Raw genomic sequence first — 27,053 nt, forward strand, 5'->3', positions numbered from 1 at the left:
GAAGATTATATTTACCATACCTCATAGGGATGTTACAGATTAATTAGTTGACAATTTAAAATGCTTTGAAGAACAAGAGCTCTTTATAAATGCTAATTGCCTTGTTAGTGTTTGATTTAACTTCATCTGCCAGAATGAGCAAGGGGAAAGGAAGATGGAGAGTTAACCATCTCTTGCCAGTTACCCTAGGACAGTGGTTCTCAACCTGTGGGTCATGACCCCTTTGGGGGTCAAACAACCCTTTCACAGGGGTCGCTTAAGACCATCGTGCATGGGTGGTGCTTGTGGCTCAGTGAGTAGGGCGCTGGCCCCATATACCGAGGGTGGCGGGTTTGAACCTGGCCCCGGCAAAACTGCAACAAGAAAAAAAAATCATCCTGCATGTCAGATAATTTACATTATGGTTCATAACAGTAGCAAAATTACAGTTACGAAGTAGCAATGAAAATAATTTCATGGTTGGGGGTCACCACAACATGAGGAACTGTATTAAAGGGGTCACAGCATTAGGAAGTTAGAGAACTACTGTTCTAGGAAATTGTGATAACCTTATATTCTGTGATTAATGTGATTCTTTATATTCTTAGAAATTCTTTTTTTTTTTTTTTTGGAGAGACAGAGTTTCACTTTATGGCCCTTGGTAGAGTGCCATGGCATCATACAGCTCACAGCAACCTCCAACTCCTGGGCTTAAGCGATTCTCTTGCCTCAGCCTCCCAAGTAGCTGGGACTACAGACGCCTGCCACAGCGCCCGGCTATTTTTTGGTTGCAGTTCAGCTGGGGCCGGGTTTGAACCCCCTCGGTATATGGGGCCGGCACCTTACCGACTGAGCCATAGGAGCCGCCCTATTCTTAGAAATTCTATGTTTGCATTTTCTAAAGAGTCAGATAAAAATGGGCCAGGGGAGAGGGACTTCAGACGGAAAGTCTCATGTTTATACTTGAAGGGGGAAAATGCATTACATATGTTCCGATCACGTTTCTAATGATACTTCTTTGATTTGAACATTCCTTTATAGCTTAGTCTTAGCAAAGTCTGAAAAGTATGAACTGGTTAACCAGTTTGTGTTGGTGTTGCAGATTGATTTATTTTTATAATCTTACTTCCAGGGGTGAGCCAAAAACCTGGTATGGAGTCCCAGGCTATGCTGCTGAGCAGCTAGAAAATGTTATGAAGAAACTAGCTCCAGAGCTCTTTGTGTCCCAGCCAGATCTCCTTCATCAGCTTGTGACCATCATGAACCCCAATACCCTGATGACTCACGAAGTGCCTGTATGTTCTGAGTTAATCCGTCTGCCACTCAGGCTTAAATTCACCACTTCTCTTTTCCCAGTATTCACTTTTTAATGAAATGATTTGGTTATTTTCTATAGCATAACTTAATAGCACAAACAGCTGTTTGGTGCAATTTGGTACTTTCATAGCATTAAGCCAGTGGCACTTGATCCTCAGATACCATAAAAACTCTAATTTGTTGCAGCCAATAATTAGATCACTAAACAGACATGCTTTGCAAATAGTGAGTGTAACGCTTTACTTATTTTTCCACGTACAATTTGTTGGTTTTAGTATATTCACAGGTTGTGTATCCATCATCACAAATGCTTTCTAAACTATAATTTCTTTTTCTTTCTTTCTTTCTTTTTTTTTTTTTTTGAGACAGAATCTTGCTCCGTCACTGGGGCTAGAGTGATACAGCATCAGCATAGCTCACAGCATCCTGAAACTCCTATGTTCAAGCATTCCTCCTGCCTCAGCCTCCTGAGTAGCTGGGACTAAACGCTCCTGCCACCACACCAGTTAATTTTTCTATTAGTAGAGATAGGGGTCTTGCTTTGCTTGAGCTGGTCTCTTAACTCCTGAGCTCAAGCGATCCTCCTGCCTTGAACCCCCAGAGTGTTAAAATTATAGGTGTGAGCCACTGTGCCTGGCCCATGATCTTCATTTTGAATGATGAACTCAAATGACAATGTTTGGTAGATCTTAGTTATATTAGACTTCTAACTCTAATTGTGTTTTTTTTTGTTTGTTTGTTTTGTTTTTTTTTTTTGTAGAGACAGAGTCTCACTTTGTGGCCCTAGGTAGAGTGCTGTGGCCTCACACAGCTCACAGCAACCTCCAACTCCTGGGCTTAAGTGATTCTCTTGCCTCAGCCTCCTGAGCAGATGGGACTACAGGCGCCCGCCACAACGCCCGGCTATTTTTTGGTTGCAGTTTGGCCAGGGCTGGGTTTGAACCCGTCACCCTCGGTATATGGGGCCGGCGCCTTACCGACTGAGCCACAGGTGCCGCCCAGACTTCTAACTCTAATTAAGCTGATTTTAAGTAAAAATTTATTTCAAGGTCTTGAGTTTAGATCATAGGGTTTCCCAGTCTAGACTGAAAGGTGCTGTTGGTGGTATTTTCTCAGAGGTTGCAATACTAAGTGAAACTTCTTTGTCATGGGTCACATAACAATTGGGCTACAAGTCTGAGAAATGCATAATTAGGGGATTTGATTTCATCATTGTGTAGGTACCATAGAGTGTATTTACAAAAACCTACATGGTATAGGCTGGGCATGGTGGCTTATGCGTGTAATCCTAGCACTCTGGGAGACCAAGACCAGCAGATTGCTGGAGATCAGCCTGAGCAAGAGCACCCCTTTGTCTCTATTAAAAATAGAAAAGTTATGGCGGCGCCTGTGGCTAAAAGGAGTAAGGCACCGGCCCCGTATGCTGGAGGTGGTGGGTTCAAACCTAGCCCCGGCCAGAAACTGCAAAAAAAAAGAAAAAGAAATGAAAAAAATTATTGGAGTGTTGTGGTGGTCACCTGTAGCTACAGCTACTTGGGAGGCAGAAGCAAGAGGATGGCTTGAGCCCAAGAGTTTGAGGTTGCCGTGAGCTATGATGATACCATAGCTCTCAACCTTAGAGGACGACAGAGCAAGACTCTGTTTCAAAAAAAGAAAAAACCCAACCCTCACCCTGCCCCCCAACAAACTACATAGTATAGTCTACTATTCACATAGGCTATATGGTATAATTTATTATTGTTTGTAGCCTGTATAATAGGTAATTGTAACACAATGTATACAAAATGTATTTAAATGCATTTAAACATAGGAAACATACAGTAAAAATATGGTGCAACAGTAAAAATGTCATTATGTGGTGCATGACTGTACTGGCTTCCTTTTGGAAAATATTCTGATGATATTTCGGGAGGCCACATTAAAATGTATGAAGTTGAAGAGTCCATCTTAGCTAAATAAAATGCACATGGTACATTTACAGTGTTAAAGTGAATTTTTGTTTTTGCTGTGACCTAAATTTTATGCTTTTGTGTTCACGGGCTAGTGAGAACAAACAGAAAGGATTATTTCTTTTTGAGGATTCATAAATTATGCATGGACCATAACTTAAGAAAATACTGACTGGTTAGTAGGAGAATACTGTCATCTCCTCATTGTTGGTATTTTCCTTACTGATTTTTTTCTTATGTTGATTGGTCTTTCCAATTTGTTAATAATAGCTTTATCTAAGTGATACCTAGCCTTGGTTCTTTAACTGAGCAAACCATCTGGGGCTAGATTCTAGACTTACAGAGATAGATGAATGAACTCCTTATACATTTAGGGACTCAGAATTTAAAGTAAAAAATAATATTTATATAGATAACAGAATGGTTGTATGGTTTGACAGTGGTGTCAAGTAGGAGCCCAGTCTGTTAAGTCTGTTGAGAATCAGAAAGGGCTCATACATGAGATGACATCTAAAGTAGGTGCTGGAAGTCGGCTAAATCATTGAGTATATTTCACAAAGAGTAGAGGAGGGAGGAAGTTGTTCAGGTAGAAGGGATGGTGTTCCTGTATGAGAACCATGAAGTTCATATTACCATACAGATGGCTGGCCCACCCTCAGAGTTTCTGATTCTCCTGGTCTGGGTTAATCTTGAGAATTTACATTTTCAATAAGTTCCTAGTGGTTGATGCTGCTACTGTTCTGGGAACCTTACATTGCGAACTACTGATAAGATATAGATCAGGCTTAAAAAGGCCTCCACCATAAGTGCAGTATAGAAATATGTGTGCCTAGAACAATATAGGTGCTTGGAGGTGAGGTTGGAGATAGGTAGGGAATGATGGGAGGTTAAGTTTTAGGTCCACATTAGGAAGAGCTGTCTGTATGTTAGGAAATCCTGGAAATAGGATCTTCTACCACAAATTAAAGAAATTCTATTTCCAGAAATTAGGATATTCTTAATTGTAGCTATGTTTAGGAAGATGTGTTTTAAACCTCACTGTGGCCAAATTTTTGTAATAATAAGCCATGCTTTTTGTTGAGACTAATCAAGTTTGGTAGTCTGGGGTACTGCTCCATCTTGTGGCAGAAAGTAGTATTTCCACGTGATAGTCTACCACTCTAATAAAAAACTGCTTTTTGTGGGCAGTCATCTAATAATCTGTGTCCACATTGTCTTTAGTGAGAATGTTATCACTTAAGAATCTCAAAGTCTCCAATTTCTGTCTCTAGGTTTACCGAACTAATCAGTGTGCTGGGGAGTTTGTGATTACATTTCCAAGAGCCTACCACAGTGGTTTTAACCAAGGTTTTAATTTTGCTGAGGCTGTTAACTTCTGCACTGTTGATTGGGTATGTAGTTATGATTTAGTGAGCCTTTTCAAATTTGTTTTTCCTGAGGGAAAACAAATGCTTTAAGTATGTCTGTAAAGTGTGTAATACCTTAAGAAGTGTCATGTAAATAATTGCTTCAACCCATTGCTGCTCATCTGACAAGTCTGTAAGTTTACCAGTCCACATTAAGATACGGTGCTTGTACCATTTTGTAAACCAAGCATGTATTAAGCACACTGCTTAGTTCAGCTGCCATTGTTCTCTTTCGTAGCAAGATCCAGTATGTTTGTTTACATTTTGGCTGAAACTCAGTATCTTTTTGCAAGCTAGTAGCAAGTAATTCTGCCCTGAAGGCTATACTTTGTACCACACTAGCTTAAATTATCCATAACACAGCAACTTAATGACATGTATGGTTTCAGTTAGTTGTAAAGTTGAGTTTATTAGCATTGATACTTTTCATTTACTAAAAAGAATTATCTAGATGAAGTATATGTGATGGTAAATCTAATGAATTATAATTTTGTAACAGTACTTTTCTGACTAGTACTTGGCTGTGTCTGTACTTATTTTCCATTATGTACTTTTGGAGTATTAGTCCCCAAAGTAGGCTAACCATACCAGTTCAGCACAGTTGTTTTAGGAAATGTGTAAATTCATATTTCCAATTAGATTCCACATTGTTGCAGACATTAGTTTTTTAAAACATTTTTGATTAAGATACCTAACATCTCATCTTTGAGATGCAAAGATAAATGAAACCTAGGACCTACTCTAGGAATCTTAGAGTCTGGTTTTAAGGTTGGTAAATGATATATGTTATGATTCAGAGCGTGATATTTGGTAACTTGATAATATAGGTCAGAGGTCTTTGGAAATAGAAGAAAGATGCATGTTAATATATTTCCTTCTGTCTTTTGACACAGCTACCATTAGGCCGACAGTGTGTGGAGCATTATCGCTTGCTTCATCGTTATTGTGTGTTTTCTCATGATGAAATGATTTGCAAGATGGCTTCTAAGGCTGATGTGCTAGATGTTGTAGTGGCTTCAACTGTTCAGAAAGACATGGCCATTATGATTGAGGATGAGAAAGTTTTAAGGGAAACTGTCCGTAAATTGGTAAGTTTTCTGAAAATCCAAATGCATGCCATTGGGTATTACTTAGTAAAGTTCTTATGCACTTTAATATGATTTTAAAAAGATTTTCTTTTTATCTTTTATTTCCTTTATGTTTTTTTTTTTTTTTTTTGAGATAGTCTTTCACTATGTCGCCCTTGGTAGAGTGCCGTGGTGTCACAGCTCACAACAATCTCAAATTCTTGGGCTGAAATGATTCTCATGCTTCAGCCTCCCAAGTAGCTGGGACTACAGGTACCTGCCACAATGCCCGGCTATTTTTTTGGTTGCAGTTGTCGTTGTTTAGCAGGCCCAGGCTGCACTCCAACCCTCCAGCCTCAGTCCATGTGGCTGGTCCCCTACTCACTTGAGCTATGGGCGCCAAGCCATTATGTCCTTTTTCATGATAATTTCTAGATTAAAACAAAATTCCATTTATTAGTATTTTTTTTTTAACTCTCATCCTTGTTCATGTAATTGCCAAATATCAAACAGTCAAAAGTTTAAAATAAAGGATAAAAGAGTACAATAAAGAAGCCTAATTGTTCATAAACTGAATTAATTAGGAATGGCATTCGCAAAGGTAGATTTGTACCTGGTTCCAGATGAGGAAAAAAGATGATAGCAGTTTGGTGTTTTTTTGAGACAGAGTCTTACTTGGTTACCCTCAATAGAGTGCTGTGGCGTCTCAGCTCACAACAACCTCAAACTCCTGGGCTTAAGCAGTTCTCTTGTCGTAGCCTCCAAAGTAGCTGGGACTACAGGCGCCTGCCACAATGCCCGGCTATTTTTAGAGACAGGGTCTCACTCTGGCTAAGGGTGGTCTCTAATCTGTGAGTTCAGGCAGTCCACCCACCTTGGCCTCCCCAGTACTGGAATTATAGGCGTGAGCCACTGCACCTGCCTTCAGGTTTGTTTTTTCTTAATTAATTAATTTATTTTTATTGTTAAATCATAGCTGTGTACATTAGTGCAATCAAGGGGTACAATGTGCTGGTTTCATATACAAGGTTTTTGTGTTTTTTTTTTTTTTTTTTTAAACTCAACTATTACTGCATGTTTGTCTTAGGATGGTAAATTATAGTATTAGCCTTTGGAGGTCTCTAAAGTATGCTTTATTCTAGGGAGTAATTGATTCGGAAAGAATGGATTTTGAGCTGTTGCCAGATGACGAACGTCAGTGTATAAAATGCAAAACCACATGCTTCATGTCTGCCATCTCCTGTTCTTGCAAACCTGGCCTACTTGTTTGCCTGCATCATGTAAAAGAATTGTGTTCCTGTCCTCCTTATAAATATAAATTGCGGTAAGTTAGGAAAATGATTCTTCACTATGAAAGCACCAAATCATTACTAAAAGCGTAGTGACGTCCCAGTTCCAGGGCTGAAATGTTAAGTATAAAACATCTATTTTTCTCCAGTGCTGCAGAGCTAATTCTGGTATTCTGTTTTCAGGTATAGATACACTCTGGATGATCTCTACCCTATGATGAATGCATTGAAGCTTCGAGCAGAGTCTTACAATGAATGGGCTTTGACTGTGAATGAAGCTTTGGAGGCAAAGATCAACAAGAAGAAAAGTACGTGGTGTAGGAAATGAGTGATTAGTGATTGGCAAGTTGGGGCTGATTGATGTAGCCAACTTAAAGTCATCAACAAAACATTACCCGAAATAACCTTCCCTTATCCTTGCTTAGTGCCTCTGTGTAGCCAGGTTTATATAGATCTTTTGCAGAGAAGGTAAAAGTGAAGTCTTGATATGTGAAATATGGGTCGTAGTTTATTTAACAATAACCATATTGTTAGGAAACCTGTCTATCTCTTTGTCTCAGAAACAAAAATTTCACATTTCATATAGAACTGTAGAAAAACTTTTTTTCAAAACACGTTTTGTAATAAGGGAAGCCTACCAATTAAATTAGGAGTTTGTGAAATGTTCGTTTATCACTAATTAGTTCTAATCAAAATTAAGGTCCCTGGTAGTAGTTATTACCTTTGAAAGTCACTGTTTCTTTTCTTCTCTCTTTCAAGGTGTTTTTACTTGCTTTCCTTTCTGTAGCCCAACAGGTAACTCTGCTCCCTTGCATTTAGGCAAGGGTATCCAATTTTCTTTCTGCCACACATTGAAAGAAGAGTTATCTGTCTTGGGGCCATGCATTATGCACACAAACACTAGGGAAAGCTGATCAGCAAAAGCAAAAATACTTTTTGTGATATCTGACACCACAGATAAGCAAAAAAGTCCTCAAAATCAGCATTTGGTCTGCATGTTGGACACCCATGATAGGAGGAAGGGAACAGTTATCACTGCCCCTGAATAACTAGTGTGCTGTGAAACTGAGCATGTCAGTTATTTGCCAACTGCAGAAGAAAATTCAGGAGGAAGAAGTGGTTTAAGTCCAATAAAATCTGTACGTGCTTTGTTTTACATCTAAAAACATTTGCTTTACATCTAAAAACATGTCAGGTCTTTACATTTCCATATTTAAGTCCAACTCTAGGCAATAGTTTAAAACACTGGTATTCAGCCACCTCTTCCCAAAATGAAATGAACAAATGTATTAGTGATCTAAAATACTGTAAGAATTTTTAATTTACCTGTAGTCCCAGCTACTCGGGAGGCTGAGGCAAGAGAATCGCTTAAGCCCAGGAGTTGGAGGTTGCTGTGAGCTGTGCGATGCCATGGCACTCTACCGAGGGCCATAAAGTGAGACTGTGTCTCTACAAAAAAAAAAAAAAAGAATTTTTAATTTACATTTCTAGATAAGAACTGAATTTCATACCATTAATAATAAACTTGATCTCAGAAAAGATGACTTTTTTAAATTCCTAGGCCTTGTCAGCTTTAAGGCTTTAATTGAAGAATCTGAAATGAAGAAATTCCCAGACAACGATCTTTTGAGACATCTTCGCTTAGTCACACAGGATGCAGAGAAGTGTGCCTCTGTAGCACAGCAGTTGCTTAATGGCAAAAGGCAAACTAGGTATGTACTTCTGACTACTTGAGTTTGGACTCTTGGCACCTGAACATGGAAACCTGTTAGGACTGGTTCTTCCTTCTATCTTGGAGTTTTACAACATTGGATTCAGGAGTAGTAGACTTTATGTTCTCATATGGCTTCCTTGGCCCTTTCCCTTACAGATACCGATCTGGTGGAGGGAAATCCCAAAATCAGTTGACAGTGAATGAGCTCCGACAGTTTGTAACACAGTTGTACGCTCTTCCATGTGTCCTCAGTCAAACACCATTGCTAAAGGTAACCATAGAGGGATTCATGGCAGAGCACTTTGGTAATCCTATGTTTTGTAAGTGGATTACCACTATTATTAGTGGTGATAGACGTAAACTCCACTAACATTACTAAGTAGTTACCCTTGGTAGCTAATGTGTATATTTATTTGCAAATGTTACTAATAACACATTGAGTGGCAAGGCAATGACTCACAACTATAATCATAGTGCTCTGGGAGGTTGGGGTGGATGGATCCCTTGAGCTCAGGAGTTTGTTGCCAGTCTGAGGAAGGGGCATTGTGACATGGCAAGTGCCTGTAGTCCCAGGTACTTAGGAGGCTGAAGCAGGAGGATCACTCGAGCCTAAGAGATTGTGGTTGCTGTGAGCTAGGCTGAGGCTATGGCACTCAGCCTGGAACAACAGAGTGAGACTCTGCTTCAAGAAAAAAAAAAAAGACAAAATATATACACATGCATTGAGTGATGTGTGTGTATGAAGAGATTATAATAGGCCTACAAAGGAGACATTTTTGCTTTGAGAGTGACCATCAGCTATTTTTTGCAGTTGGTATTGGTAAGGTTGCCATTAAAGTCTCTGTTACTTGAGTTGAGTATTGTCTTACTTACCCATGTTATTACTCAAATCAAGTGGGATGGTGAAGATCACATTGAATGTGAATTTGAGATTGTAAATTTAAAAGAAGCCAATTACTGACATACTGTTTTGATGCGACAACCTGTGTATTTTTTAGGACCTATTGAATCGTGTAGAAGATTTTCAAGAGCATAGCCAGAAAATACTCTCTGAGGAAATGCCTAGTGCTGCTGAGCTGCAGGACCTACTAGATGTCAGCTTTGAATTTGATGTTGAACTTCCACAGCTTGCTGAGATGCGAGTCCGTCTGGAGCAGGCCCATTGGCTAGAAGAGGTGCAGCAAGCTTGTCTAGAACCCAGCTCCCTTACTTTAGATGATATGAGACGTCTCATAGACCTAGGAGTGGGGCTGGCCCCATATTCAGCAGTGGAGAAAGCTATGGCTCGGCTGCAAGAACTGCTGACAGTGTCAGAGCACTGGGATGACAAAGCCAAGAGTCTCCTTAAAGCCAGGTAAAAAAGCAAACTCACATCTTTCCCTTGGGGGTGATGGAACATTATAGAGCATAGAGCATAGTGATAGAGCATAAGGGAAGTGTTCGGTAGCTGCAAGTTATGCATAAGGAATAAATGTAGGAATAGATGAGATATTTGGGGTTGCTTAGGGACCTGGGTAAAAGATTATTTTATGGGTTATGAAATAGACAATTCAAATGGATGTGCCTTTTCTTGAGTTAGTTGAATGTAATTTCTCCAGGCCCCATTATTTACAAATAGGTAGTGCAGATAATTTTCATCAGGAGCAGGATTGTACATACATGCTGTTGCTTATTATGCCTTATCTGTATTTGAGAGTTTTGACTGACCTCAGGCTAGCCATCTGAGAGGGAAATATGAAGTCCCTCCCTATTCTTGCTTTCCATCTGGATCTTTATTGGCCCAGTTGACAACATAAAGTATAAAACAAAAATCTAAGTTATAGATTTTTTTATAATCCTAAAATGGTTATTGAATAGAGAGGGTATAAAATTTTTTGGTATTGTGTTTTAAGTATGTTGATACCTTAAAGATATTTAATTTTCTAAGTGAAACTGTATGAGTATTGATAGTGTATCTAGTTTAACACAGAAGATACTATCAGCAAGTTTACCCTCTGTAAATGGAAGTTTGTGGTAAATATTATAAAATCAGGACTAAGTAGAATTTAAGTGCTTCACTGAGTCTTTTGCTTTTCTATCTTAAATGCTCTTAAATCTTTAAGCCACTTAAAACTAGTTAATTTGCTATCTAGTGGTCACTACTGTTGGAAAAAATGTTTTTGCCATACTGAATTTCCGTTGAAATGATTTCTTTAGTATCTTTGGTGACCATAAAAAAAATGAAGAATCATATAAAATGCTAAGAAGTCTTAGTGTTTACATCTTGTAGGCCACGGCATTCGTTGAATAGCCTTGCTACTGCAGTAAAGGAGATGGAGGAGATCCCTGCATATCTGCCCAATGGTGCAGCTCTGAAAGACTCAGTACAGAGAGCCAGAGACTGGCTTCAGGATGTAGAGACCCTGCAGGTTGGTTTTAAGAAAAATACATCCTAATGTGTATAAAAGTAATAATTGAAAAGTTGTAAAGGATAATATGTTGGATTTCACTGTACAGATTTAGTATTCTTGGGGTGGGGGGTGACCAGAAGGCTAATTCTGTTCATAGTTGTATAGGATGTCCCCAAAGTTGCCACACGTAGAGAAAATGGGAAGTTGTAGGTAAACTACCTTTGTTTACAAAATATTCATTATAAGAGGGACTTTACCTAACAAATGCAATCAGTGTTACCTGGCTTATTATACCCTCAATGAATCCCAAACAATAAAAAAAAAATTAATTAAAAAAACCCAAAATATTCATTATAAAATTTTACAAAGAAGTAGCCAACAGGTAGAGAATATTTTGTAAGTAAAGATATGTGTAACTTCAAGTTCCCATTTTCACTATGTATGGCAACTTTTGGGACACCTGGTATTTACCAACTATTATCCTTAGCAGTTGGCTTTAAATATTTGAAGCTTAGACAGTTTAACCAACTTTTTCTTTGACATAACACAGGAGCATTTGACTGTAGATTGAAGAGAAAGTTAAAATAAAGTGAGAAAAGGGTAGTTTTTACTTTTTTTGAGACAGAGTCTTACTTTGTCGCTCTCGGTAGAGTGCTGTGGCATCTTAGGTTACAGCAACCTCTAACTCTTGGGCTCAAGTGATTCTCTTACCTCCACCTCCTGAGTAGCTGGGACTACAGGTACCTGCCACAATGCCTGGCTATTTTTAAAGGGGGAGTCTCACTCTGGCTCAGACTGGTCTTGAAACTGTGAGCTCAGGTAATCTACCCGCCCTGGTCTCCTAGAGTGCCAGGATTATAGGCGTGAGCCACCGCGCCCAGCCAGTTTTTACCTTTTGATGAGGTTACTTCTGTAATTTTTTTCTTTTGGTGTATGAAATTTTATGTGGTGCTAATTGGCCAGCTGCTAATAAGAAATAACCAAACATTGGGCAGCGCCTGTGGCTCAAGGAGTAGGGCGCTGGTCCCACATGCCAGAGGTGGCGGGTTCAAACCCAGCCCCGGCCAAAAACCACAAAAAAAAAAAAAAAAAAGAAATAACCAAACAAGGGCCAGGTGTGTTGGTTCACACTCGTAACCCCAGCACTCTGGGAGGCCGAGCAGGGTGGATCGGCTTGAGGTTAGACATTCAAGACCAGCCTGAGCAAGAGTGAGTGAGACTTTGTATCTACTAAAACATAGGAAAAAAAATTAGTTGGGTGTTGTGGAGGACACTTGAAGTCCCAGCTACTTAGGAGGCTGAGGCAGGAGAATCACTTGAGCTCCCAGGAGTTTGAGGTTGCCAGCCACTAGACTCTAGCCCAGGTGACAGTGAGACTCTCTTTCCAGGAAAACTAAAAAATAATCAGAAGGCAGGGATATGTTTTTGGATAGTCTCATTTCCTTTCTCTCTTACACACTTTGCTACTTCCTTTTCTTCCTTAAGGGCAGAAAACGAGTTTTGCTTTATTCCTGAAAAATCACATAGTCTTTTTTTTTCTTTTTTTCATCATATATTTAAGAACATGACTAACAAGAAATCACTTCACATTTAGTGCATTATCTATTTTAAAATATCTAGTATTTTCCTTTATATATAGGAAGCATTCCATGTATTTATTTCTAAATTGAATATCATAGGAATAACATGTAACCTATGAGTCACCTTTTTATTTTGTGTCCATCAGAACATTTGTGCCCCAACAATTTCTTTTTTTTTTTTTTTTTTTTGTAGAGACAGAGTCTCACTTTATCACCCTCGGTAGAGTGCCATGGCCTCACACAGCTCACAGCAACCTCCAACTCCTGGGCTTAAGCGATTCTCTTGCTTCAGCCTCCCGAGTAGCTGGGACTACAGGCGCCCGCCACAACGCCCAGCTATTTTTTTTTTGGTTTGCAGTTCAGCCAGGGCCGGGTTTGAACCTGCCACCCTCCGTATATGGGGCCGGCGCCCTACCGACTGAGCCACAGGCGCCGCCCGTGCCCCAACAATTTCAATCCTATAATAAAAACATAAAGAGACATGAAATATCAATATGCCCAGTCTTCCCTCGTTCTAAGAATGTCTCTATGGTGGTTTGTCTAACCCTGACCACATATTGTACTGAATTGGTATTTCTTTAAATTTTTCTTAATCTTTCAGAATTGTCTTCCCTATCATACTTTTTTTTTGGCGGGGGAGACAGAGTCTCATTACGTTGCCTTTGGTAGAGTGCTAGCGGTGTCCCAGCTCACAGCAATCTCCAACTCTTGGGCTTAAGCGATTCTCTTGCCTCAGCCTCCCACCAGCTTTTTTTTTTTTTTTTTTTTTGCAGTTTTTGGTCGGGGCTGAGTTTGAACCTGCCACCTCTGGCATATGGGGCCAGCGCCCTACTCCTTTGAGCCACTGGCACTGCCCACACCCACCTCTTTTTTTTGTTGTAGTTGTCATTGTTGTTTAGCTGACCCAGGCCAGGCTCAAGTCTGCCAGTCTTGGTGTATGTGGCTGGCTCTAAGCACCCTGTCACACTTTTGATACTGTCATTGTCCAGTTATTCTATGGTCTGTTCTGTCTCTTGGATTTGTCTGGTTGTTTCTTTGTGGTGTTCTATCTTTTATATTTCCTATAAATTGGAAGTTTCAAAGCCTTGATGGATTTAAGTTATTTTGACTTACATCAAAATGTCAAGTGATATTGTATACTTTATATGCATACAGTATCATGTCAAGGGTCACACCTGGATGGCCTACCATTTGTGATGCTAAGATTTACATTACCTTTGAGCAGCACTGATGCATTTCATCCTTCATAACCTAATGCCTTTATTCTTATTCCAGTATGACTATCTCATTCTCAAATCATTGTTCTCAAACCAGCAGCACTAGCATGGCAGCCAACAACAGTATCACCTGGGAACTTACTAGAAATGCATAATCATGGCTGCAATCCTAGCACTCTGGGAGCCTGAGGTGGGTGGATAGCTTGAGCTCGTGAGTTTGAGACCAGTCTGAGCGAGAGTGAGACCCCGTCTCTACTAAAAATAGAAAAACTGAGGCAACAGAATGGCTGAGCCCAAGAGTTAGAGGTTGCTGTAAGCCATGACGCCATGGCACTCTACCCAAGATGACAGCTTGACACTCTGTCTCCAAAAAATAAGAAAGAAATGCATATTTCATGGGTTCTTCTCTGACCTATTGAATTAGGAACCCAGGAAACTGTTTGAAAAAGCCTTCTAGATCAGTGGTTCTCAATCTTCCTGATGCCACAGCCCTTTAATACAGTTCCTGTGGGTCACGACCCACAGGTTGAGAACCGCTGTTCTAGATAATTTTTTTTTTTTTGAGACGGAGTCTCACTATTTTGCCCTCAGTAGAGTGCTGTGGCGTCCCAGCTCACAGCAACCTCAAACTCTTGGGCTTAAGCAATTCTCTTGCCTCAGTCTCCCAAGTAGCTGGAACTACATGTGTCTGCCACAATGCCTGGCCATTTTTTTTTGTCATTGTTGTTGTAGTTGTCATTGTTGTTCAGCTGGCCCAGGCTGGGTTCTAACCCACCAGCCTTGGTATATGTGTATGTGGCTGGTGCCTTAACCACTGTGCTATGGGCCCTGAGCCTCTAGATGATTCTTACACATACTAAAGTTTGAGAACCACTGAGCTTTTTCAACCCATATTTTAGTTTCCTGAATAATTTAATTCATCATTGGGGGCATAGAGTAAGATATTTTGTTACTTTTTATTTATATGATTCAATATGAAAGTCTTGAGTTACTAGCAATCTTTTTTTTTTTTTTTTAAAGAGGCAGAGTCTCACTTGGTCACCCTTGGTAGAGTGCCATGGCGACACACAGCTCACAGCAACCTCTTGGGCTTAGGTGATTCTCTTGCCTCAGCCTCCCGAATAACTGAGACTACAGGCACCTGCCATAATGCCCAGCTATTTTTTTGTTGCAGGTTGGCTGGGGCCAGGTTTGAACCCACCACCGTTGGGCCGGTGCCCTACTCACTGAGCCACAGGTGCTGCCTGTTACTGGCAATCTTTATTACTATTGGATTTTTTAAAACTGTTCATAGGGACCAAGATAATGAGTAAATTTAGAAGGGTACAAATAGCCAAAACAAAGTGACCCACAGTAAATGCATATCATGTTCCCATTTGTATCTTTGGGCAAGCGAGCTTCCCTAGGAGCTCGTAAGTGAAAGAACTAATGTTACTCTACCTCTACCATGATCATTGGTCAACTGGCAGGTTCGTCAGCATCTGTGAATTTAACAAGTTGATGTCAAGGAGTAATCTGAATGGTTCCATTGATTATGGACTCATCTGAACCATACTTTTCTTATTTTGTATAGAAATATTCTTTTTACTAAATTTCTTTCTCTTTTTTTTTAATATATTTCTTAGGCTGGAGGACGTGTGCCAGTATTAGACACACTCATAGAACTTGTTACACGAGGCCGATCTATTCCGGTACATCTGAATTCTTTGCCAAGACTGGAATCACTAGTAGCTGAGGTTCAGGCTTGGAAAGAATGTGCTGCTAACACATTCTTGACTGAGAATTCTCCATATTCTCTTTTAGAGGTAAGTTGGCAACCAGGTCATCTTCGAGACCTTAGATCAGTGGTTCTTAATCTTCCTAATGCTGCAGCCTTCTGATACAATTCCTGTGGGTCTTGACCCACAGGTTGAGAACCACTGCCTTAGATCTAGCTTGGTAGGACACGCAGTCCATCACATACAAAGGGGATCACTGATCTGTGTTCTATGAGTTGTTTTTCCAGAAGAGCCAGGGAGATTCTTTTAATCTTCTGGTGAAACAGCCTTTAAACCTTTCTGTAAGGTAGCGTTTAGTGACTAAAGAAGAATATTTTTCCTATTGGGTGAAATTCCTCTATGTTGAAGCTTGGCTATTGACCTTGGCCATGCTTTCTTCACCACTTGAATTTTAGTAAGCCTGATAAGTGATCTCACCCACCTTTTATAAAGTACAGGTGTACTTTTTTTTTTTTTTTTGAGACAGAGCCTCACACTGTCGCCCTGTTAGAGTGCTGTAGCATCACAGCTCTCAGCAACCTCAAACTCTTGGGCTTAAGTGATTCTCTCACCTCAGCCTCCCAAGTAGCTGGGACTACAGGTGCCCACCAAACGCCTGGCTATTTTTTTTGGTTGTAGTTGTCATTGTTGTTTTGGCAGGCCCGGGCTGGATTTGAACCCGCCAGCTCTGGTATATGTTGCTGGCGCCCTAGCCGCTGAGCTACAGGCACCGAGCCCAGCTGTACTTTTTGTATTTCAATAATATGTCAGATCTTTACTTGTTATTTAATCAAATCTTGGAATCAAAGTCAGTATGTCCCGAGCCTGCCTCTCTCTCCTCCTCTTCATTCCTTCTTCCTTCCTTTTCTAAAGGGGGTTTCAGGGCTGCATATTCCAAAGAAAATGTTCAATACCAAGAAATGTACATCCTTTCTACTGCTTAGGCTTTTATTTTGGGACTTCCTAATGTTATATCCATTTTACCACTGGTTGTGCTTTGTCCCACATTAGGTGCTGTGTCCGCGATGTGATGTTGGCCTTTTGGGATTAAAAAGGAAGCAGAGAAAGTTAAAGGAGCCCTTGCCAAGTGGGAAGAAAAAAAGCACCAAGTTAGAGAGTCTGAGTGACCTGGAGAGAGCTTTAACTGAAAGCAAGGAGACTGCTTCAGCTGTATGTAGGGTTTTTTTTTTTTTTCTTCTCCTTTCTTTTTGTTGTTTGGGAGGATAATTTCTAGTCTTTTTTGGTTTACAAGAACATTAGGAAGGCAAGTAGAGTAATTTGAAAGTGCTCATTTTTGCTAAGAAGACTTTTTGAAAATTGTCAAGTCGAATAGTTTTGAAAGGAAGATACATAAAGATACAGAAGATTCATTGTAGCCTCCCAGTCTGTCTTGCAGCTTTAGAAACAATCTTGTTAATGTTTGGGTTGATTCAGAAATGCTGATGAAGGAGACCAAGGTTCACAGACATGTGAAACTACGTGCCAGCTTATTAATTCACATGGGTAGAAATCCACTTAGAAGTGTACTAGATACTTACATGAGTCTGACCTGCATTTAGTAAATACTTTTGATCCAGAGATATCAAAGATGAAGGCAATGTCTCACTAATGTTTAGTGAGCGAACTATCAGTATAAAAAAAGATAGCTCTGTGATTCGGATGTTTTTAAGGGCACGAAGTACTGCCTGTTGTAGAGTAGGAGTGCGTACCTGCTACTAGTACTAGCCTCAGTGGCTTCACCCTTGGGTCAAGGTACCACCTCCCCTGTCTGTTTCCTTGTAGCTACCTGACCTTTTGTGGTTGACATGAAATTACCTTGATTTAGTTATGTATTTTGACAGAGCATCTGTACATTCAATCAGGTTCTAGATAGATTTCTGCCATCTGAGCACCATCTTTTTGTTTTTAAGGCAACTCCTTTGGTTTAATATTATATCAGTAGTTCATTTTTGTAAAGACTAGCTATAACTTACAGTCCTTCTCTCCTGAAGTGTATACACATATATGTCTGTTTGAGACTTAACATGCAGTATCTTTGGGTGTGGTGGCTCATGCCTATAATCCCAGCACTCAGGGAGGCCAATGTGGGTGGGTTGCCTGAGCTCACAGGTTTGAGACCAGCCTGAGCAAGGGTGAAAAGCTGCCTCTAATAAAAAAAAATAATAATAAGTTGTGCCAAGAACCTATACTCCCAACTACTTGGGAGGCCGAGGCAAGAGAATCTCTTTTTTTTTTTTTTTGTAGAGACAGAGTCTCATTTTATGGCCCTCGGTAGAGTGCCGTGGCGTCACACGGCTCACAGCAACCTCCAACTCCTGGGCTTAAGAGATTCTCTTGCCTCAGCCTCCCCAGTAGCTGGGACTACAGGCGCCCGCCACAATGCCCGGCTATTTTTTTTTGATTGCAGTTCAGCCGGGGCCGGGTTTGAACCCGCCACCCTCGGTACATGGAGCCGGCGCCTTACCGACTGAGCCACGGCGCCACCCAGCAAGAGAATCTCTTGAGCCCAAGAGTTTTGAGGTTGCTGGCTCGGCACCCATAGCACAGTGGTTATGGTGCCGGCCACATATACCGAGGCTGGCAGATTTGGACTCGGCCCTGGCCAGCTAAAAAACAACAATGACAACTGCAACAACAACAACAAAATAGCCAGGTGTTGTGGCAGGTGCCTGTACTCCCAGCTACTTGGAAGGCTGAGGCAAGAGAATCGCTTAAGCCCAAGAGTTTGCAGTTGCTGTGAGCTGTGATGCCTGGTACTCTACCAAGGGTGACATAGTGAGACTCTGTTTAAAATAGTTTGTAGTCCATCTAATCTATGGACCCCTGGTTTAAGAACTTTCTAATATATATGATTTAGGGTAGAACGCTAAAAGATCAGTCATTTGCTTTCCATTTCTAAGCTGTGGGAGGGTACTTTATATCACATCTGCATATATTGCCTATACGTTGTATTTATCTATGAAAATAAGTGTATTTTTAAAAAATATATTAAAGGTTTGTTAACTTTTTTGCTTTTAGGTCCTTTTTTTTTTTTTTTTAATCTCCCATTTTTACATTTCCTTCCCTAATCCAAAAAGAGATAATGGAGTGTTTATCCAGCCTTACGACTATGGGTACTTTTTGGTGAATTGTGATGGGTATGAAGGTGGTGGATGGATATAATAATTTGGAGTGGTTCTTTAACTATGACAAATTAATACTTTACAGACTTGGGAGTAGAATTGGGAAAATAGGGCTGGGTACAGTGGCCCATGCCTTTAATCTTAGCACCCTCTAAGTTGAGGCAGTTGCATCACTTGAACTCAGGAGTTAGAGATTAGCCTAAGCAAGAGTGAGACCCCATCTCTATTAAAAATAGAAAAAGTATAGCGGGTCGTTGTGGTGGGCACCTGTAGTCCCAGCTACTCGGGAAGCTGAGGCAAGAGTATCGCCCAAGCTCAGGAGTTGGAGGTTTCTGTGAGCTGTGATGCAACAGCACTCTATCGAGGGCGAAAAAGTGAAACTTTCTCTAAAAAATAAAATAAAAAGAGAAAAAGTAGCCAGGCGTTGTGGCAGGGGCCTGTAGTCCCAGCTACTCTGATGGCTGAGGCAGGCAGAGTCTCTCCCTCTGTCGCCCTAGGTAGAGTACTATGACATCATAGATCATAGCAACCTCAAATTTTGGGCTCAAGCAATCCTCTCACCTCAGCCTCATGAGTAGCTGGGACTACAGGTATACCCAACTATGTCCACTGTTTTTAGTACAGTCGAGATCTCACTTGTGCTGGGACTGAGGAGATAGTTTAGGTATGAGCACATTTGCAGTTCTCTGCAGGAAAACAGCCTTACAAAACTTTTTGTTTTTGCTCCCATGATCTGAATTTCTAGTATATGTGTCTAAATGTAAGAAAAGTCTAGTAAAATGGTTTCTATTTTTTCGTGAGGAATCCAGTTTCATTGTCTATAATTGCTATGTTCAGTGCATATTTAAGACCTTAATGTCAGGTTGGGTTTAGTGGCTCACACATGTAATGCTAGCACTCTAGGAGGCCAAGGCGGAGGATCACTTGAGCCCAGAAGTTTGAGGTTGCAGTGAGCTGTGTGTGATAAGGGCGACAGAGTAAAACCGTATCTCAAAAAAAAAACCTTAATATTGAAAGACAATAAGAGACATAGACTTCTGTTGTGTAGTAGCTACTCTAAGAGATTTTTCTTTCTAAAGTATCTTTTTAGAAGGACACAAAATATATAGAATTGAAAACAAATGGATAATTTCAGAAATTATTAGACAAAGTGAAAAGCTTGTATCTTCCGAGAGAAGTAAATTTTTTAGGTGATAAATGTGAAGGAAGTGGGTGTTTTTATAAAGTGGTATATGTTAAATAATTGATCACATTGTGTTTACTGTATGCCGAGCAGAACCTCCTAGCACAATTGTCTCATTTAATCATCGTTGTGGCCCTGTGAGATGGGCACTATTATCATTTACATTTTATATATGCAGAAATTTTACTATAGTGGAATATATTGCCTCAGATCACACACAAAACTTAGCATGAGGGCAGGACCTGGCATGGTGGTTCATGCTTGGCAATACTAGCACTTTGGGAGGCTGAGGTGGGAGAATTGGTTAAAGCCAGGAGTTTGGGACCAGTCTGTACAAGAGCAAGGCCCTGTCTTTACTTAAAAAAAAAAAAAAAAAAATGAAAGAAAGAAAATTACCCAGGTATGGCAGCACAGGCCTATTGTCTTAGCTACTCTAGAGGCCGGGGCAGGAGGATCACTTGAGGTTCAGTGACTCTAGAGGCCAGGGTAGGAAGATTACTTGAGGTTCAGAGAGCTATGATGACACTACTGTACTCTAGCTAGGGCAACAGAGCAAGACCTTGTCTTCAACAAAAGAAAAAAAAGCTCTGTGTGGCAGAGTCAGGATTTGGATACATATAATCCATTTGCAGGCTCTTATTTTTTTTTTTTTGTAGAGACAGAGTTTCACTTTATGGCCCTTAGTAGAGTGCCATGGCATCATACAGCTCACAGCAACCTCCAACTCCTGGGCTTTAAGCAATTCTCTTGCCTAAGCCTCCGGAGTAGCTGGGACTACAGGCGCCTGCTATACAACGCCCGGCTATTTTTTGGTTGCAGTTCAGCCGGGGCCGGGTTTGAACCCGCCACCCTCGGTATGTGGGGCCAGCGCCTTACCGACTGAGCCACAACCATTGAGACAGCGGTTCGCAACCTGGGTGGGGTGGGGGGGGTGTCCAATCCCTTTTGTAACAATGAAAATGCATCCTGCATATCAGATATTTACATTATGATTCATAACAGTAGCAAAATTACAGTTATGAAGTAGCAACGAAAATTAATTTTATGGTTGGAGGTCACCACAACATGAGGAACTGTATTAAAGGGTCGCAGCATTAGGAGGCATTAGGAAGGTTGAGAACCACTGTATTAGTTAGGACCTTGAGTTTTAGGGAAAGCCGAACTCATTACCCTTGATTGTTAATTCCTTTTCAGATGGCAACTCTTGGGGAAGCTCGCCTAAGGGAAATGGAAGCATTGCAGTCTCTCAGACTCGCCAATGAAGGAAAATTGTTGTCGCCTGTCCAAGATGTAGAGATGAAAGTCTGCCTGTGTCAGAAGGCCCCAGCTGCCCCTATGATCCAGTGTGAACTCTGCAGGGATGCTTTCCATACCAGCTGTGTGGCAGTACCCAGTATTTTGCAAGGCCCCCGAATCTGGCTTTGTCCCCATTGTCGGAGGTCAGAGAAACCTCCGTTAGAGAAAATTCTGCCCCTGCTGGCCTCCCTGCAACGTATCCGAGTTCGTCTTCCTGAGGGAGATGCACTTCGATACATGATTGAAAGAACCGTGAACTGGCAGCACAGAGCTCAGCAGCTGCTTTCATCAGGGAATCTAAAATTTGCGCAAGATCGAGTGGGCTCAGGACTATTATATAGCAGGTGGCAAGCTTCAGCAGGACAGGTGTCAGAGACAAAAAAGGTGAATCTGAACTTTTCCTGGGTTATTGGGATTTGCAAAGCTCTGTATTTTTCTCCTAAATCTGTACCTCTGGTGATACTGTTACCAGCACTCATAGTTTCCCACTTCAAAGTTCATGCATATCCACCGTGTTCTTTAAGTTTCCTCTGCTCCTGATAGCTAAGAATTGTTTCTTAGGCTGGTCACAATAGCTCACACCTGTAATCCCAGCATTGTGGGATGCCAAGGAGGATGGATCACTTAAGGTCAGGCATTTAAGACCAGCCCAAGCAAGAGCAAGACCCCTTCTCTACTAAAAATAAAACAATTAGGCTGGTGCAGTGGCTCACATCTATAATCCTAGCACTATCACATCTATAATCTGGGAGGCCGAGGTGGGTGGATTACTTGAGCTCATGGGTTCAAGACCAGCCTGAGCAAAAGCAAGATCCTGTCTCTATTAAAAATAGAAAAAAGCCTCAGTGCCCGTAGCTCAGTGAGTAGGGCACCGGCCACATACACCAAAGCTAGTGGGTTCAAGCCTGGCCTGGGCCTGCTAAAACAATGGCAGTTACAACCAGAAAATAGCCAGGCCTTGTGGTGGGCGCCTGTAGTCCCAGCTACTCAGAACACTGAGGCAAGAGAATCGCTTAAGCCCAAGAGTTTGAGGTTGCTGTGAGCTGTGACACCACAGCACTCTACCAAGGGCAACATAGAGAGACTCTATCTCAAAAAAAAAAAAAAAAAACAGGCAAGAGGATCCTTTGGAGCCCCAAGAATTGAAGGTTGCTGGGAGTATGACACCACAGCACTCTACCCAGGGCAACAACTTGAGACTATGTCTCAAAAAAAAATAAATGAATAAAAATAAAAAAATTATCTGGGCCATCTACTCAGGTAACTGAGACAGGAAGATTGCTTGAACCCAGGAATTTGCTGTGAGCTAGGCGAAGGCCATGGCACTCTCTCTCAAAACAAAACTAAGAATTGTTTCTTAGCTACTCTGTTGCTATGGAGCATGTTTATCTTTTCACATGTACAAATAATTTTTTGTTTTATATGTATGTTAACCCATATATATTTAACATATGCATATATGTATTTTTAAATTTTTGCTTGATTGAAAGATTTTCCCCTTCTTTTTCTCATGTAAGTCACTTAAGAGAAAGGAAAAGCGATTCTTTTTTTTTTTTTTTGGCCAGGGCTAGGTTTGAACCTGCCACCTCTGGCATATGGGACCGGCACCCTACTCCTTGAGCCACAGGCGCCACCCGGAAAAGCGATTCTTGCCTCTATGTTTTTTTCTCCTTTTCGGGAGAGTTTTTGAACATGTTTGAGCACTGTGTTGCTTCAGAGGAAAGGCTATGAATTTTATGCCATTTGTAATTTTTCTGCCTAAAGGCTGATTCTTTTCACCATCACTAGATGGACAGAGTTTTTCTCTCTTCTTCCAGGGAGAAAGAATGGCTATGGAAAAAGAATGTGAAGACATTGGAACTTATAATCAAGAGAGCACTATTCAATTTTTTAATAAATTTTTTAATCTGATGATTTTTCAGATACATATTTCTCTACCAGAGATAGCACAACTCTCTTGTGCCATATGAATACAAACACATGAAGCAATGAGTCAAATTATTGATTAGGTCAGAGGTAAGGATAAAAGAAAAGGTCTCTGTCCTATTTGTTTTCTTGGTTTTTGATTTGTTTCCAGGCTTCTGAAATCTAGTACCTGGCACATAGCAGATGGTCAATTAAGGGTTTGTTATATAGATGAGTTGTGGCTACCTAAGTAGCCCCAGTGGAGTTATTTGTATTCTTTACCCAGGATGTACTAGGAGTATATCTTTTTTTTTTATTTTTTTATTTTTTTGTAGAGACAGAGTCTCACTTTATCGCCCTCAGTAGAGTTCTGTGGCATCACAGCTGACAGCAACCTCCTGCTCTTGGGCATAGGCGATTTTCTTGCCTCAACCTCCCGAGTAGCTGGGACTACAGGTTCCTGACACAACGCCTGGCTAATTTTTTGTTGGAGTTTGGCCGGGGCTGGGTATGAACTGGCCACCCTTGGTATGTGGGGCCAGCACCCTACTCAACTGAGCCACAGGTGCTGCCCCAGAGTATATCTTTATTACTAAAGGGAAAGGACACAGTTATTATTTACTTTGATTTGTTATCAAAGGAGTGTTTCCCCTAGCTGCTTAATAAGGAAGGTAGGGAGGTCATTGTGAATGGTTTCTGACAGGTCCTTGTTTGATTACTCAAGGGGTACATGTAGATGTTCATTGCATAATCTTTAATAAGGAGTGTTACATAAAGATTAAAAGTCTATGTGATCTGTTCTTACACAGAAAAAATAAAATGGCTTATTTCCCAATGGTCTTCTTTATCTCTCTGAAATCAGTTCAAGTAAAACTGAAAAGATTAAAAGCTTGGTCTTTGGGAAGATATGAGTTGATTTATCCAATTCTAAAATGCTAAGAGACTCTTTTTCAGTTTGGGAAAAGCAAGTTTTTCCTGGTTGCTTGCCTGATAACTTATGTTACTTTCATTGGACTGAAGGGAATATTTTCTTTCTTTTCCTTTTTTTCTTTTTTTTTTTTTTGGAGATAGTCTCTTTTTGTCACCCGCGGTAGAGTGCTGTGGCATCACAGCTCACAGAAACCTCAAACTCTTAGGCATAAGTGATTCTCTTGCCTCAGCCTCCCAAGTAGCTTGGACTACAGGCACCAGCCACAACAGCTGGTGATTTTTAAGTTGTAGTTGTCATTGTTACTTGGCAGGCCCAGACTGGGTTTGAACCCGCCAGCTCTGGTATATGTGGCTGGTGCCCTAGCCGCTGAGCTACAGGTGCTGAGCCACCTGGCTATTTTTAGAGATGAATTCTCACTCTGGCTCAGACTGGTCTAGAACCTGTGAACTCAGGCAATCCTCGCACCTCGGCCTCCCAAGTGCTGGGATTATGGGCGTGAGCCACCGCACCAGCCTAGTATTTTCAATTATAAAAAAGCCTTGTTATAAAATGTTCTTCTTTCATTAGGTGTCTCAACCTCCTGGCACAACATCCTTCTCCTTGCCTGACGACTGGGACAATAGAACCTCTTATTTGCACTCTCCCTTCTCTACTGGACGGAGTTGTATTCCCCTCCATGGTTTGTATTTTGTATTATCATTATTATTATTATTATTATTATTTTGAGGGCTAAATAATAACAGGTGAACTTACACCTGTTTTTGTTATAGATCAGCAGTCCCCAGCCTTTTTGGCACCAGGGACTAGTTTCGTGGAAGACAATTTTTCCACCAGGGCGTCGGAGGATGATTTCAGGATAATTCAAGTGCATTACATCTCTACCTTAAATCATCAGGCATTATATTCTCATAAGTAGCAGGCAACCTAGATCCCTTGAGTGCAGTTAACAGTAGCAATGCCATCACTAGTGACAGGAGGTGGAGCTCAGGCAGTGATACAGGCAATGGGGAACAGCTGTAAATACAGATGAAGCTTCACTAGCCAGTCACTTACTTCTTGCTATGTGGCCCAGTTCCTAACAGGCCATGAACCAGTAGAGATCCACGGCTTTGGGATGGGGTCTGTAGCTATAGATCAGATATTATTAGAAAGGACCTTATTCTTAAATGTAGGATACAGGTTACTACATATTTTGCAATTTGGGATGGAATATTTGAAGGTTTATAAATGCAAAGAAGGGCCAGGCACAGTGGCTCACGCCTGTAATTCTAGCACTCTGGGAGGCCAAGGTGAGTGGATTGCTTGAGCTCGGGAGTTGGAGACTAGCCTGGGCAAAAAAGAGCAAGACCTCATCTCAAAAAAATGAAAAAAGACCTTGGTATCAATGTGAAGGAAATAGAGAGAGGCTTTCTATCCATTGCTTTCAGGGACTAAAAGATTAGTCCCATCCCAACTGATATTTAGTAACAAGCATTTAAGCCAGATACTGAGTCATGAGCTCCCTTGTTGTGGAGGATCTTAGAGACACTCCGTGAGTGAAAACTGCCTCCTTTTCCCCTTATCTATCCTACAAGTTCTGCCTAAAACTACAAGTGGAATCCTCATTCTTAGTCATACCATCCCAGTGTATGTCTAGTAATGTGGTCAGAGTTTCTTGATCCACTAAGGTGGTTCATGTGCTGGTCCATCAGTTTGTTTCTGTGCTTTCTATTAAAAGCCATCAAGGCAGGGCTATAATTTCTTCATTAGCAAGAATTTAAATGTGAAAGGGATTTGGTGTGGGATTAATACTTCCCTGGTAATCAGAGGACTTAGGAAGTCTAGTTTGGGTTGTGTTATTTCGTGGCCTTCGACACATTAAATAAACCTAACTTCAAATGAACGTAACTTAAGAAGAAGGAGAGGGTAACATATGAGGATAGTCCTTTTTCCCATTTATTTCAAAGGTCCAAATGTGAATATGAAACACTCTTTGGTCATCATTTTGACTCGGTGTGGTCTTTAACAGGTATTAGTCCAGAAGTGAATGAACTGTTGATGGAAGCCCAGTTGCTCCAGGTATCTCTTCCTGAAATTCAGGAACTTTACCAGACTTTACTTGCAAAGCCAAGCCCTGCTCAGCAAACTGACCGAAGCTCACCAGTTAGACCCAGCAGTGAGAAGGTGAGTTTCTCAAAGGCTGCTGAGGAAAACAAAGTCTAGGATGGGGAGGGGGAGTATGCTTTTTAGTGTCATTCCAGCTAAATAGTTTGGTGAATCAGATGGTATTTTTGATCCAGAAAAGAGTGTAAACTACCCCACAACTGTTCCCACGGCTGTCAGGGAGAAGACAGGTACTGGGCATTATCTGCTGTAGTTTGGGCTCACTGCCTATATCTTGATCCTATTTAAAGTTACTATGCAAAATTATTGTTTTCTTTACAGAAGGTTGCTCTCCATCATTCCCATGTAATAATAGTGCAAAGTAAGATTAATTTTTCTCCATCAGAGAAATGCTATATAGATGAAAATGTGGTAGAATATGTGGAAAGGCCTTTTGGGATAAAGCTTTCAAAAATCAAAGATATTCCTAGAGTCAACATTTTAACAAATACTTTCTTTTACTTTTGCAAACCTAAGAAGACAATGAGAAAACTGGATGATAAGACAGGATGCCCATTTTGAATGCTGACTAACTTGGAGGATACACCATAATATCCTGTTTTTTAGCATAGCTAAGAATACTGCTGCTGCTTCCTTCTAGTAAACTGACTTACCACGTTTAAGGTCTCTGAGGATATAGTTAGGATAGAAACCTACTAGGAAAACAGAGGCCAAATTAGAGAAGAACCTCACTAAAGATAGTATGAGGGCTGATAACTGGCATTTAGCGTTTTATTTTTTATTGTGATACCAAATGTATAGCATCATCATCAACTATGTTCAGTTAGTTATTGCATCTTACTCCTATA

At 40.8% G+C, this 27,053-nt stretch overlaps 1 protein-coding gene across 2 annotated transcripts in view; it reads left to right on the forward strand.

Annotated features, from left to right (window-relative positions):
• The window catches only part of KDM5B (lysine demethylase 5B), a 90,717-nt gene that overhangs the window by 59,686 nt on the left and 3,978 nt on the right, over positions 1-27,053 (forward strand). Inside the window, exons 12-25 of one of the 2 annotated variants that reach the window (XM_053604141.1) lie at positions 1,112-1,274; positions 4,517-4,636; positions 5,545-5,739; positions 6,861-7,042; positions 7,191-7,315; positions 8,569-8,719; positions 8,878-8,992; positions 9,720-10,075; positions 10,991-11,129; positions 15,534-15,713; positions 16,677-16,835; positions 21,165-21,650; positions 24,670-24,781; positions 26,111-26,265. In XM_053604141.1, the coding sequence (XP_053460116.1) occupies positions 1,112-1,274; positions 4,517-4,636; positions 5,545-5,739; positions 6,861-7,042; positions 7,191-7,315; positions 8,569-8,719; positions 8,878-8,992; positions 9,720-10,075; positions 10,991-11,129; positions 15,534-15,713; positions 16,677-16,835; positions 21,165-21,650; positions 24,670-24,781; positions 26,111-26,265 (2,638 nt within the window). Of the gene's footprint in view, positions 1-1,111; positions 1,275-4,516; positions 4,637-5,544; positions 5,740-6,860; positions 7,043-7,190; positions 7,316-8,568; positions 8,720-8,877; positions 8,993-9,719; positions 10,076-10,990; positions 11,130-15,533; positions 15,714-16,676; positions 16,836-21,164; positions 21,651-24,667; positions 24,782-26,110; positions 26,266-27,053 lie in introns of those variants that run through there. The other variant, XM_053604142.1, reaches the window with a different exon arrangement.

Source organism: Nycticebus coucang, chromosome 10, assembly GCF_027406575.1.
Source record: "Nycticebus coucang isolate mNycCou1 chromosome 10, mNycCou1.pri, whole genome shotgun sequence".
NCBI classification, from domain to species: Eukaryota; Metazoa; Chordata; class Mammalia; order Primates; family Lorisidae; genus Nycticebus; species Nycticebus coucang.